This window comes from Chlamydotis macqueenii, chromosome 8 (assembly GCF_036417535.1).
Source record: "Chlamydotis macqueenii isolate bChlMac1 chromosome 8, bChlMac1.mat, whole genome shotgun sequence".
In the NCBI taxonomy this organism is placed as follows: domain Eukaryota; kingdom Metazoa; phylum Chordata; class Aves; order Otidiformes; family Otididae; genus Chlamydotis; species Chlamydotis macqueenii.
In genome coordinates, this window is record NC_141563.1 from 18026599 (window position 1) to 18041404 (window position 14806).

General features: G+C 40.3%; 1 protein-coding gene across 2 annotated transcripts in view; it reads left to right on the forward strand.

Moving 5' to 3' along the window:
* The first annotated feature begins 366 nt into the window (after positions 1-366).
* Positions 367-14806, forward strand: part of DPYD (dihydropyrimidine dehydrogenase) — a 370709-nt gene continuing 356269 nt past the window's right edge. For both annotated transcript variants that reach the window (XM_086752907.1, XM_086752908.1), the window contains exon 1: positions 367-455. In XM_086752907.1, the coding sequence (XP_086609033.1) occupies positions 417-455 (39 nt within the window). In that variant the 5' untranslated portion in view covers positions 367-416. The remainder of the gene's footprint in view (positions 456-14806) is intronic.

Sequence of the window (14806 nt, forward strand, 5' to 3'; positions counted from 1 at the left end):
CGGGCCCCACGGCACCTGCCCTTTGGGCAGCGGCGGTGCCACGGCCGTGCCGTGCGAGGCCTGCGGCTGAGGGGCCGCTTCCCCGTGGGAAGCCTGCCAGGAGCCGCCGTGCCGGGTTTCTGCCGGGCCGCTCCCCTCGGTGACCGCCGGCGCCCGCTGCGCGCCTGAGGTAAAGCGGTGCGAGCCCTCACCGCGCCGGGCCAAGCCAGGCTCGCTGCCACCCCACCCAGTCACCGCGCCGGCCGCCCCTGACCCGGCGCGGTTCGGCCCGCCTGGGTGGCCCCGGCCTCGGCCCGGCGCGGGGGGCGCCCGCCCACTTGGGCGTTGCTGTCCGGGCTGGCGGCTCCGCCTCCTCCCGCACCGCTCCACTCCGGGGCTGCGGGGAGCCGGGGGAAGGCGGTGGCGGTGCGGACACCATGGCCCGTGTGCTGAGCCGGGACCCAGTGGACATTGAGGTACCCACTCGCCCTGCCGGGACGTGCGGCTGTCGCTACCGGGGAGGGGGCTCTGCCCGGCGACGGGGCCGGGAGCGCCCGGCGAAGTTTGGCCGCCTTAGGAAGTGCCTCGCAGCTATTGCTGCTGTCCGCCGCCGGCGTCCGGGGCCTCGCCCTGCCGCAGGCAGCCCCGGCGCTGCCGGGCAGAGCCAGCCCCGCGAGCCGGCCTGGTGCCCGGGCAGCCGTAGCCCCGGTCGGGAGTGGCCGCCGGGACCACGGCCTGAGACCCCGCTCCGGCTCTCGCCCCCCGCCCCCATGAGCGGGGCCGCCGCGCAGCTGAGGGGTGTGTGGAGGCGGGAGGGGGCGGTGCTGGCACCTCCCCTTCTCCTCGCCGCCTCCTGTCCCGCCCCACCGGCGGGGTCTGGGCGGGCCCCGGTTCTCGCGGGGAGGTCCTCGGTCCGGTCTTGGTGAGGCTTCTGCGGGGCAGAGGCTTCTCGTGAACCGTGGCGGCCTCAAGCTGCCGGGCCGGGACCTCTCGGAGCGCCGCCCGCAGCTGTCGGTGTGCGGGCCCTCCGTTCTTCCCTGTTCCGCTGTGGGCCAGGGTGGGGCGGTGTACCGCACCGTGCCTCCTGGGAGCGAAACAGTGTCGTGGAAAGCTGATCGGAATGGCAGGAATAGCACCTTCGCTGCAAGCGGCTTCCAGTACCTGTGGCACTTAACGTTTGTGCGTGACACTCCTTGCCGCTGGTCGGACTGGGAGCTTGGAAGTAGGGTGTGGGCACGGGCTGGCGCAAGGCAGCGGTGGGGCGGAGCGGGACCCAGGGCAGTGCGGTGTAACACGGGGCGTTACGCTGGTCGCATGGCTGGGACTCGGGGTCGCTTTCTCCCACCCTTCGCAGGACCTCGCACCTGGCTATAGGCGGCAGCTCTTGGAGAGAGTCTAGTAAAAAAAAAAAGGGGACGATAAACCAACTTGTAGTTTGACAGTCTTGTTCCAGCCTGACACAACTTTTTTTTTTTTGCTGTGGTATACCTTGAAGTTTAAAATATTAGGTTGAGCGTGGGCTGTTGCAGCTCATTGAGGGCTCAGTCATAATACGCAAACACGCACAGCAGCAGCTTGAATACACCTCGGGGTCAGTTGTGGCTGAATTTTGTCAGTTCTCATACAGAGTTTTTGTGTCCAGTCCATTTCCTAACCGAGCTGCTGCTCAAACCATGACTAACATCCAGAAATGCTCTACAGATACTCTGATAAAAATGAAACAGGGAATGGATGGGAAGAATGAACTCTCATAGAAATCTTCCTGGGGGTTAGGGAGGCACTGTGCTCTGAAATCAGTACTGGCTGTCTTTTACCAGCTCAGAGTTTTCAGAGCAGCCAATCCGGGATTTTTCTTCAAGTGTTGAAGTTCATTTTTAGATTAGAAGAGTTTGGTTGTAGCAATACAACCTTTGAGGAAAGTAGTACTTTCCTCAGATTTTTAATGCAAAATATTTATAGGACTACATTGGTTTGCATTTCTAGATATTTATGACTCAGACTCAAGCAACTCAGACTCCTTATTGAAGGATCATGTGTTTGTAAAAGTATGTGGAACTACATGATTTAGAAGACTAACTGATGGGTTTTGAAAAAGACTAGTGTTTACTTTACTCTCAGGTTGAAAATAGAAACTTTGGTCAATATCTTCCTGTGTTTTTGTTTTCAGTGCTCATTTAAATTAGCAAGGAAATCAAGGCAGTCTACTTCTAACCAAATGTATTGTCCTTTCCCCATCTGTTTGAATAAATTTAGTCACAATTGTGATCTGTCTCCCAGATGAATATGTCAATAATTACTGATAGTCTAATTGCAGCTCTCAGTTTTTGTTTGTTGTTTTGTATGTGTTGGTTGGGTTCCCTCCCCCCACCCCCCCCCCCCCCCCGAGGACTTTTTTTTGGGAAAAGAAAAAGTAGTATATTTTCAATAAAAATCTATTTTATCTTTTTCTTCAAAGTGGGGAAAATGCATGTTAGCTAAGCCTATATCATTGTAGGTAGATATTCTCAGAAATTTGGTTGTTGAGTGGAAAAGTCTATCAACATGAGCACTGGCAGCACAACTTGAATGTTTTGGTTGCTTCCTTGGCTACAGTATAAAAATGGAACAAATGATTTCATGAAACTTATCTCAATGGTTAGCATTGCACAATGCAGTTCACATAATTAAAATATTTAATATGACCTTTGGAGTCTTGTACTACTTTATCACTTATTTAGCTAGTTAAAGCTGGATAAAAAGATGGATGTCATTGGTTAAAGAGGAGCCAAGAATCTGTGCTAGAAGAAGCTAAAATCACAGCCAATTCTCCAAGTTATTTTAAAAAAGAAAAATTCCAGGAAGCTGTCCCTGAGGAGTCTTGTCCCCCTTGGTTGGCTTAGTCAGCAGCTTCAGCTCCTGGGAAAATCTTTTGGCCTAACTAAAGAAGATGAAGAAATTACATAGATAATCCTGTTCTGAAAGTCTGCTTTCCAAGTTGTAGAAGACTAGCAGTTTTGCGATTAAAATATAGAGTCTTCTCAAAAAAAAAAAAAAAAGTTAGTGTTAAAAAAAAAATAATCAAAACCCACCAAAACCAACAACAAACAAAACTTGAAAAACCAAATCAAAACAAAAAAGCCACCAAACTACTGCCAGCCTCATAAAACCCAAACACTGCCTTTTTTTGAATCTGGTCAACTCTATCAAAATGTGATTAAAATATTCCTTGGGTGCAGAAACTCTAAGCAGAAGGAAAGAAAACCCATTCAAAATAGCTACAAGCGAAGGTGCCTACCTTGGATGTATGGTGCAAGGACTTGTCTTGACTTTTTATTTATTGCATCTCTAGACCTTTATAAGAAATTTTGAAGTCTGTGGTATGAGGACAGCATTCCCTTTCTAACTTGTAATGTGAAACTGTGTTAAATGTACATTCAAACTCCTAGATAGTGGTTACAGGCTTCATACATACCTTTCCCAATGGTAGTCTGGGAAATAGTCTTTCTTTTTTTTTGCCTTCTCTCTCTCTTTTTTTTTTTCCTCCTTTTTTTTTTTTCTCCTAATTCCTTACTATCATTGTGTGTAAACCATACATAATTATATCTATTGGAAACTTTAGGGTTCTTCAAAGAATTCAAGTTGTCAGATCAAGTACTCAGAAATTAATGAGTGGGAAAACTATGAAGTGCCAAGTAGAATCTTAACTCAGTTTCTTGAGTTCGTGCAGCATGACACAACCTTGAATGACATTATTTAATACTGTTCTCTGTGTGCTGTGTTTTTCTGACTGCATTCCAGTCTTTCTCTGCAGTCCCTCTAGTCATCCCATTTGGTGATGTTTGGGTGGTGGATACTTTCTAGCTCTTTGCCATCCAGCTTACAGCTAGTGAGAGCAGGTCTGCCGGCCTTCCTTGGGAAGGGTGCTTCCCAGCAGAGCAGAGATGCTTTGCCACACTGTTGTCACAAACTTGAAACACTGACAGTAAATTAACACCCACCCCCTAACATACCTTAGTAGAAAACAGCATTATTGTTCTTACAGTAAGTAGAGAGTAAGTTAGCATTTCACAGATCTAACCTTGCTTCTGAATCCCCTGTTGCATATGTTTAAAGGGGAGTTGGATGTTGATGAGTAGGTAATTCCTTGCTGGGCCAGCAGCTGGGTGCCTAGCATGCTGTCACAGCTGTTTCCAGATGTTAGCACTGATGCCTGATTTGTGAGAATAAAAGGAAAGGTGTCAAGGGCTAGAGCCATGTTTTGAAATAGCAATTCTGGGAATTTTTTGGGAATTAACAGGGTAAATTTGTGGCTCTTTCATATGTAATGTAATGAACGTCGTCATTGTAACTGTGTCAAGCTTTCTCTTCATTTAGCTTTAGAAAGTATAAATGGCTCTTATATCACAACTTTTTGTTTGAAAAGTTGCTATAAAATTCATCCACGTAGCTTTATTTGGTGTTACTTTAGAAAGCTAACGTTTGCTGTGCCTCTCATGCACTGTACTCTTATTCCTGTGGTGGTGTGATCCGTAGGTATAAATAAGTTGCTGATGCCTATTGTGGACAAAAGCTTTACAAACTACACTTCAGGGTGAAGGAGGCTGTTTCTAAAGGGCCATACTGTCCCCATTGGGTGCTGACCTTCATGAGGACACAGGACGTTCCAGCAGTTCCTCAGTGCGTAGCAGGCATGTGTGTGTTGATTTTGAGTTTCTTCAGCAGCAAGATAAATGCTGCTCTCTGAAGGCTGCTAATGGAGGTGGAATGGGGTTACAGCCTGTTTGAGCAGCTCACCAAGGGTGCAGTCTGTACACCTGAACTCAAGGGCTGCAGCTGGTTCCAGGGTCAGGTAGGTGGGGGAACAGGACTTATGCTATGCTTCCTGCTGCACGCAAGGGCCACCTGGGAAGTGCCTCTAAGCCTTGAGGAAGCTTTATTGTACAACCTGGAGTTTCCATACCACTTAAAGTAGCAGATTTAATAGCAGTGATGGTTCTTCTTTCCCTGGGATATATACTTAGCGGGTGCTACAAAACACAGGCTATGATAGCAAGGTAAGCAAGTTCTGCTTGTCAGGTTTATTCTCCCAATACGAATGGACTAGAACAGTGAAAGACTGCAGGTAGCGAAGATGGTGCCTTCATGGTGTGTCTGAGAGCTAAGCTTGGAGCCCTCTAAAGGGGGAAGCAGGACAAGGATTGAAAAAATAAAAGAATAGTGTGAAACCACAGGAAACCTCCAGCAAGATAGCAGGGAATCCTACTAGTCAGCATGGCTTGCAAAACTGTCAAGCAAGGGTTATGTGAATAAATAGCTGAAGCTGGCTTTCTTTGATCTAGGCTAAACTTTTATTTTAAAAAGCCCCAATTATTACAGTGTCTCTCTCTGTTGTAGGTACCTACTAGTTATTTGAAGTTCTATAACGAAGCTTTAATATGTAGGACTTTTTAAAGTTGTTGCTTTATAGTTTGCTGTGATGATCAGATGGCTGTTCCAGATTGGTGTCTGTATCTTTCTAGGGTCATTTGACAAGTAAGCAGTGAGGAAATAAAACTTCCTGTTTAGTTATTTTTGTTTAATGAATGTCTCAAACTCTTTCATTGTTTTAGTGGTTTTATTGTAGTAACTCTTAGCTGAGTGGAACAGCAATTATAGCATGATTACCAAGACCTTGTGGAAGATTTTACTGTTTTTTTTTTTTTTTTTTTTTTGTAAGAAGGTCTTTAAAATAAGATCTGCTACTCCCACCTTTTCTCATGATGGGACTTATTAGAAAAGCAGGACGTTATGAGACTTGCGATGGTTGTCACTGCAGTTACCAACTCTGAAAACAAGAATAAACTGAAATTAATTTTCCTTTTTGTTATGTAAATGGTTTTCATGATGATTTTATGTTGTAGACTGGACTTAAATTTTATTTCCTCTGCTTAATGTTTTTACTTTTTAATAAAATAAAATAACATGTTGATATATGAAGCCGAGATCCATAAGGCAGGATTTTGCCCATTAGGTGTGACAAGAGTGCAGTGATGCAGGGCAGTCTTTTGAGAGGCATTTGAAGGGGTGCAGCTTTAGCAGTAGGGCAGAACAGTTTTCATTGCAGCCAAGAGAGGTGTGGCTGTATCTGATGGTCTGGGATTTGCTTGGACCCAAGGATGTGCAGCTGTCTCCATCCTACATGCATGGTGTGGTATGTGCTACCCAAAGGCATGTACTGCTGCTTTGCAAATGGGTGCTTTTTAAAAATCTGCTGTCCATCTTATTTTATGCCATTTTGCCAGTGTTGGTACAATGACCCAGGGAGCACAAACATAGCTGGCACTGAGCTGGGAACACATTTCTACTTAGAATGTTGAGAAAAACTGAAATTCCTGGTGGCTGCAGACAAGCTGGATTGAGTGTGTCCTGTTTGTTCTGGCTACGCTAACCCTTTGACAGCACAGAGTTCAAATCAAAAACTGCTTTCTCTCCCTCCCTGGTTGCCTGGCAACCTCCCTCCTTTTATTAGCATATGATTTCTATTCCTTTTTTTATTTCATCAGTACAGTGTTACACACTCTGCTCCCTGCCCTGTGCTGTCACCTTTGAGAAGAGCAGGATTTGTGCCTTTATATGAGACTTCGGCAAGTATGTGATTTGGCAAAGAAATCAAACATTTGGGATTAGGAAACCTTTGGCCGTAAATGTCTTATCAGAAGCTCAGAGGGTGGTGTTTGTGTGGGCATGTTATTCAAAGTCTTTTCATTGTCATTTGCTGTCATTTGTATACTAAGGGTAGAATTCTTGCAGATCAGCACAGCATAAATCTCTGGTGTCTTTACATGTGCAGAGCATCAGTTTGTGAAATGTGCCAACAGAGATCAGCTACACAGATCTTGGCACTTTGTCATCTTGGTCTGTATTCAGTTCAAATGCAATGCCATAATTCAAAATGTAAATATATAAAAAAAAAATCAGATATATCCAGGTCAAATTGAGACTGGGGAAGAAAGTAGGTAAAGAAGTGGGAAGATGAACTAAATTCTCTAATTTTCTTCTTATAATGTTTATCAGAAATAAGAACAACATTTTGCCTTCAAATTGGCCGAGTGTATTATTTTATGAAATAACAGATGATTCAGACTGAGTCTTAATTTTAACTTTAAATTCCTGGGGTTTTTTTCTACTCATATACTCTTACAACTATAAGAAATACCCAAACCTTTTTTGTTGTTGTAGATTGTGAAGAGCATAAGATTCAAGTGGGGAAGCTTCTTTAATTATAATTAGAAAAAAACCAACAGCAACAACAGAAGTTAGAAGACAGGATGAAATGCCAAAGCATGAGTACATTTGGGAACTGCTTAGATCAAGATATATATAGGAGTCTTTTCTTTAATATTATCTAGTTCATTAGCTATTACCCAGTTAAGTTGTAGTAGAATTACCATTCTCAGCTCAGATTTACACCAAAGGGATTCAGTTTTCTGTGCAAGCAGGAAGAATGCAAGAATATCTTTGTGAAGCAATTCTGATATGTACTTTGTCCCCAGACAGCTCAGAAATCACTGTGTAACCTTCCCTAAATGCTTTACAACAAGAGAGTGGTTTACTCCCCTTGGAAATTATCATCTAGATAACTAACATGTCTCTATCAAACCCATAAATGTATTTGTGAAGGGCTTAGGGTACATGGAGGTTCCACATTAAACAGTGTTAGGCCTTAGTCAAAACGATGAGATGTTTTAATTCCTCACACGGTATGAAATATCCCTTTGGTCAGCTGGGGTCACCTGTCCCAGTTGTGTCCCCTCCCAGCTTCTTGTGCACCCCCAGCCTGCTCGCTGGTGGGGTGGTGTGAGAAGCAGAAAAGACCTTGACTGAGTAAGCACTGCTCAGCAGTAATGAAGACATCCCTGTAGTATCAACGCTGTTTCCAGCACAAATCCAAAACAGAGCCCCATACTAGCTACTATGAAGAAAATTAACTATCCTAGCCAAAACCCATGCACCCATTTTTTTTCAGCATCCTTGTTTTCTTATACTGTGGACTGAGTTGGGCAATTTCACTTCTGCCCTCTGACAAAATACTTAGACCTTCTTATGAGACATCTGGTCCCTTACCATGGTCAGAGATACCCCTCTAAGCCAGTGTGGAATTTTGAGTGTTTTTAGGTCTTGCAGAGACTTCACCATTGGAAATTAGAGTAAGGTCACCTATAAAAGTGTTTTTGTTTTGTTTTTAAAAAATGCTTCCAGTACTTATACATAGAATTTCAGATAGCTTTATTAGTATGATAAATATTAATATGTGATGTTGGTGTTTTATTTGTAAATTTAAAGTGATAAACACAGTGAAGTCCTTGAAATGCCAAACCTTTCATCTCTGCTCAAGCCAAGGTTCAATTTTATTTTCAGTATGACATTTGCTGCCTGAAGTGTTACAAGTGACTTGACCTTAAAATTACGTTTATTTTACTTCATTGAAATGGTTGGCCTTTCCAGTTCAACTTGACACCAACAGTGCAAATGGGAGAAGGCAGACATGCTTGCCTGTGACTTCATTTGAAAGCTAATTAAAAAAATATCTAGATGTTGAATCTAAATATTTCCATTTAGATGGGATGGTAGTCATCAGTTAAAGGCAATCATGGTGCATTTCGACATTTTAATTTCAGGTTCAAAAACAATTATATATGTAATTAAAGAGAGAAGCGTCCAGGCAGCCAAACTGTCTGATTTACGTCTTGCCATTTTATGCAGTTCTTTTAATAGATGTACCTGTGCACACCGCTTTGAGAATGTAGAAATGAGATGGAAAAATTGAAAGCTGCTTTGAAAGTTTGATGTTAGTTAATCTCTTCTTCCTAATGATGCACTTCTTTCAAGTATTAGTCATATGAGCAATGTCATTAGGTTTATATTTATTATGGAGATGGGACTCTGCCATTTTCAGATAGATTGTGGTGGTACATAGTTTATTTATTAATATATTGCTTCATGCTTTCCTTGGTTCTTTCTTGTGATTTTGTTAGCTGTGCTCTAAGAGGCCTTATTTAAATTGTACCTTCATGTGTTGTCATGAACTGTCCTGGTCATGGTTTTCTCAGTCAACAAAACACTTGACTAACTTGAAGAGAGTGAACCAGCCTGCTGCGTAGGAGATGCATCACTGAAATTTGGGCTGCTGTTCCCTATAATGGGGATCTTTGGTTGTGCTGTATGCTCTGTACAGGGCTGTCTACCCAGCCTTAAGAGAGGTCCTCATACTGCCCAATCACATCTCTGTTAGTTAATAATAGTGATAATATTGTGCTCTGAAGGGAGCCCTTTGCAGTCTTGAGACAAAAGGACAGAAGGCAGGACATGGCCTTCGGGGTGAGGAGAAATGGTCTGATAAATATATAGAGGCATCTAGAGGGAAGGAGAAATAAAATAGGTGCTGCAAGCAAGCTGAACTTAAAATCACAGCATGTTCCTTTACAGCCATTGCACTATTAGCGTCTGTACTAGCATCTAGCTCATTGTAAAATGCTTGAGTTTGCCTTGATTGTGAAACCCAATTCTGTTCTGCTCTTAACAATACACTGACTACCCTCCCATCCAGGCATGTCTAGCATCCATGCAAAACTCCAGAATGCATGTGTGAAATAGGTAGCTGTGTTAGCATAGGTTATTAAAAATGTAGACCCATTATGTGAGTAAGGAAGATTGGAAGTATAAAAAGATGTTTTACACCTGGAAGTTATTATAGTTATTTAGATTGAGCAAGAATAATAACCAATTGTTTTCTAAGATGTATGACACATTTATGAAAAACCTTGAAGGATAAATGGATCTTTTTAGTATGCTCCTTCCACAAAGGACTCTATGAATAAAATAATAGTGAGAGAACTCTCAGTGGATGCTGAATACTGCTAATTGATGAAATTATTACTTATTACACTGCAACTGAACTCTGCTTAGAAACACTATTTTCAGTATGAATTTTTGAAAATGACAGCTGAAATGTAAGAGGCTTTGTATTAAAAATGAATAGTGATAATTTCTTGATATCTTTGAAATGAAGGATATTTCAATGACAGTTAAATCTGAGAAAAGTAATTTTTTTTTAAAGTGCTCAGATCATGGAATATTGCTATGGAAATGAAATGAACTTTTCTGAAATCAATAAAGTGGACTTGATGTAGATTTATGAGGCATTTTAAAAATAATTTGAAGTATTCTTATTTATAATAAAGCAGTCAATTATTTGTGTCAGGAGTTTTCATATTATGTCACATGTTAACACTAAAAATTAGGTTTGTGAGATAGGGTGTAGCCATCACATTTAGAAAAACTCTAATTGTAAATTAAATCTGTATTGAAGAATTACTCCATCACTTACTGCTGAGGGCAAAAATGGGAATGAGTACCAGATTTGACTTTGATTTAGTACTTATAAAATTGAAGCCCACTGTCCTTCTTGGTGTGCCATTTTAGGTCTATCTGCTAGCTATTACGGAATGGGATCAGTAATTGGTGTGAGGATCTGTATGCAAAGTATCAAGTGTAGTGTAATATTTTGGAATATAACTACAGGTGAATAAAAGATCTGATTTCAGCCTTACCAAATTTGTTCATCAGTGTTAGAGATATACCTCACTCCCTCTTTATCTCAGCGGTCTTCAGAATCTGAGGGACAAAGTAAGCTTGTGCAGATCACTTGCACACTTGCCTGTGGGGGCATGTGTGTGCTAATGACAGGAACATGTGATGGGAGATTAGAGGTGGTTCCCAGACTTATTTTGCTTTTATTTTAAAGCTATGTTTGATATTGCCATTTTTTTTTCAGTTCCATTTGAAAATGCAAAATTTTAAAGATTTTAGTAAGCTTATACATAGCTCTTCAAAACAGATGGATGTGAGAGAGTGACAAAAGAGTTGGGAGGGAAAAAAAAGTAATCAAACAAGATAACCACAACAGAAGCTGTTCTGGAATTCTCATGATAAAATGCAGGAATGAAATTAATACAGAACAGGCAAAAAGAGGAAAATATCTATTCTGAAAAAAAATCTACAGTCTGAGTAAAATGTCAGCAGTCACCAATACTATTGACTGCTGAAGGGCCAGTTCCTATTTGTTACGATATGATAAGAAGTAGTTTTCATAAGATTGTAGAATATTTGTTCTTAAGTAAATCTGAGTAGCTTGCATGCTCACAAACCTTGGCATCAGATGAGGAAATAAGATTAACTCATTTAAGAACCCCAAGAATTATTTAGCCAAAAAGGAGTTAACTCTTTTTTTTTTTTTTTTTTTAACTCCCAGCATAATGTTCTCTATGCACTTAATAAGCCCTTCATGAAAAATATATAAGCAGTCTTGAGGGTTGGGTCAAAACTCTTTTACTGCTGGAGCAGTGTTCTGGTCATATTTGCTCTCCAGTTTGCTTTTGTAATCTTAGCTGAACAGCTAATCAGCTCAACTCCATCCAGATTTGCCTTCCATCCTGGTCAGCAGAAGGCAGGAACATGTGGATGGAGGTCTTCTCTTTCCAGAGGGCCTCCAGTAACCATTAAACTATTGTGCAAAAGAGCAAACAATAGCTAAAAGAAGAGCTGACCTAAAGTCAAGCTGAAAGAGGTAAAAGATTAAATCCACATGGAATTTTTGGTGCTTCTGGCATGTTTCTGAAGCTGTCAGGTGGGGAAGAGCAGGAGGACAGCTAAAGCACTTTACGTATGAATTACCTGGGTACTTTTCCTTTGGGTCATTTCTAGTGTACTAAATCATGTTACTTCTGTTACAAGTCTTTGTTACTCTGTAGTATTTACTCCTGCTCACACTAAACCACAAAGGGATGCTGATCTGAGACAGTGTTTGTTAATATTTCCATCCTAATTGAATGACAGCTTTGTGGTCTTGTATCTTGTAGTGTAGGAAAGAGCTTTGTCCTGTCAGCAAGACAGAAATTTTATTTTTGCAAAAGTCCAATACTTAAATCTTTCTGCAGCTGAAATCCAAGGCTTTAGAATTGTTACAGTATGTTTATAGGATAACTACTTAACTGTATTTTCAGAAACCCTTACAAATGATAAAAATAATAATTCTTCCTATTCAGGGGTCTCATAGCAGAAGTGAGATTTGTCTTTATAAGTAAAAGAGTTAGAAAGTAATACTACTGCATACAATACCCTTTATAAAACATCTTTTAAAAAAGTTTTCTCTATAATCCAAATGTTTGCTGGTGTGTTTTTAGATTGGGCAGCTTAACCTAATTATCCTATTTTTAAAAAGTATCACTTCTGCCTCCAGCCCACACATTCAGCAGTATTTAATGTCAATAAGATTTAAAAATCAAAATTGTTGAATAAGAATGAAGAATTTCAGGGAATTGCTTTGTATTTCCCATTATGGATGTATATTCCATTGTCATCTATAACACATGCGATGCCCTATGTGTTTCTGGAATGTCTCATTTCTTTGCTTAAAGGTGTCAACACAGGATCACTGTGAGTTTTTGCAAAAGAGGACAATGAAATGTTAAAAGGAAAAATTTGCAACAGTTTGCTCTTGCCTTACTTGCTTGAAAATTGGCTGTGTTATTTTTTTCAGTTATCAGACATTTGATAATATTTTAATATGTAACTTCCACACATCAAACCCTTACTGTTTATAGTATATAATTAACAAATCCTTCGCACTTCAATTTTTCTTCTACATGCTGATTTTTTTTTTTTTCCCCTTTTTGATTAGGATGCTCTGATGTATACACAAAGTTACTGGAAAATCAGTACTTCCATTGTCAGTTTTGTATTTTACCATTGTATTAAACAGTTGATATTGAAGTTTTTAAAAGTTTGCATGTTAGTTGCACGTAGGTAAGTTTACTTGTTGCTTCTTAATGTTGCAACAGATTTAGAAAGTCAGTACTGATAGACGGCATGTTCCTGGAACAAATACAAATGTTCATGTGTGTTTCAAGCACTGAATGTACTAGATCTTTTTGATGTATATTGTCACTGATCCTTTCCTTTCAGGTTCGTTTACTGGACTTTGAAAATCACCTTTTAACAAAGTTTTCAGAACATTGCTTTGCTCAACTAAAATTAGTTCCACTGATTTTGACAATGATTAAACTTAAAGCAGTAATAACTTTTAATGCAAATTTCTCTCCTATAATCAAAAGTCAGTAGAGCATTCACTTTTCATTAACTGACATGTCTCTAATGCAAGTTTGGGTTTTGGTTAAGCAAACACTTGCAATTGAGGGTTCAATTGAGAGGTTCAGTTGTGGGATACAAAGGCTTATTTTTGGTTTTGGCACTAACTTTATTTTCAAAGGCAACAGAGCTTGCTTTCTCTTTCAATCTGTTTGTGCTCTTGCAGAAAAATAGAAGTGAGATATAAATGTATGTGTATGATAATGATCGTTTTTGCTGTGAGATAGTCATTAAATGACTCTCCAAATGAGTGAGCAGTTACAAATGTTACTTAGTATTCCTCATGTAATGGAGCAATTTGATATGCAAGCGACCCAGGCATAGATAAATATTATAGTGAGGGAACCAAAAACTTCTGTTATACCTGTGATGCGAACCTAAATATTTTCTGAAGCTTCAAATTTTGATTTTTAAAGAATGAAAATATTTCTATTAGGAAGATGAAAAAAGGTAAATTTGAGTGTAGTGGGTTTCACAGAATGTGGAGACCATACATGTCCTTACTTTCAAAGTAATGGTGATCATGAAGTTAAGAATCAAGGCTTTGATAGGAATTGCTCTGGTTTGGTTTGGTTTTTGTTTTTGTTTTTTTTTTTTTTCACTTAAATGATTGGTTGGATGATTAAAGACTGTCCAGTTAGAGAGAAACTGTATTAAAATATTAAATGTTTAGAAGGATAGCTGCACTAAATTTTAAGCCCTTCTATATTTAATGGCTATAAATTAAATAGTATTTTAGTCAACAAAATGAATATGTAATAGTGAATTCAACTTTAAGTAAATCCATGAGAGCTGTGCTCAGCTACACTTTCGCTGATTAACGCTATTTCGCTATGTTAACGCTAATAGCTTTCGATGTAATGTGTTGGTTACAATGTGAGAATGTGAGAATGTTCCTGGAGAAGCCTCAGAGATCTGAGAACTTCCTCTTATGGTGCAGCAGAGTTTGAGCCTGCTTTAAGCTGTGTGGCTTTCAATATGCATGTGCTTGTGTTAAGTAAGTGAATAATTCACTGAATGCTGGGATACTACTTGAATACTTAAAGTTAAGCATGGAGGAGTGAGTATTCACTTTAGTTTTCCCTGTAAGGGTCAAGGCGCTTCTGCAGAGATTAGCTGTGTCGAGGAGGCAGCATGCAGAGTTTCTAGTGACATAATTTACCACCCAGAGTTCTTCCAGTAGAGTATAGTGGTTTGTATCTATGGGAAGCAAGTAACACCTTTTGTTTTCTACTTTAATAAACTTCCTAGAATTTACAGTAATACCTAGCATAAATGCATTGCTGAGGTAGAGAAATCAAGCTCTTAATCTGAAGGTTAATGTATCAACGAATTAGGTAAAACATGTTTAGGGTTGTGTAATTTTGCTACTTCGTTAATCTGTAATGCATTAACTTTGCTTATATAACAGAAAGTGCATGAGGTATACCACACTTTATATTAATATAGACATATTCATAACTAAGACTCTCTTGACTTTTGTAGAAGCAATTTAGAAAACTGCTCCTTTTGTTAAGAGACAGTATTTACATACTGCAGGGGAATCTGAGGACCATGAAAATAGGTAGTGATAAGTCTATTTTGGAAACCTCACTTTCTGAGTATCTAGTAATAGATTTAGGGCTACACTTCTAGGATAATGGTATGCTATGATATTATTAGA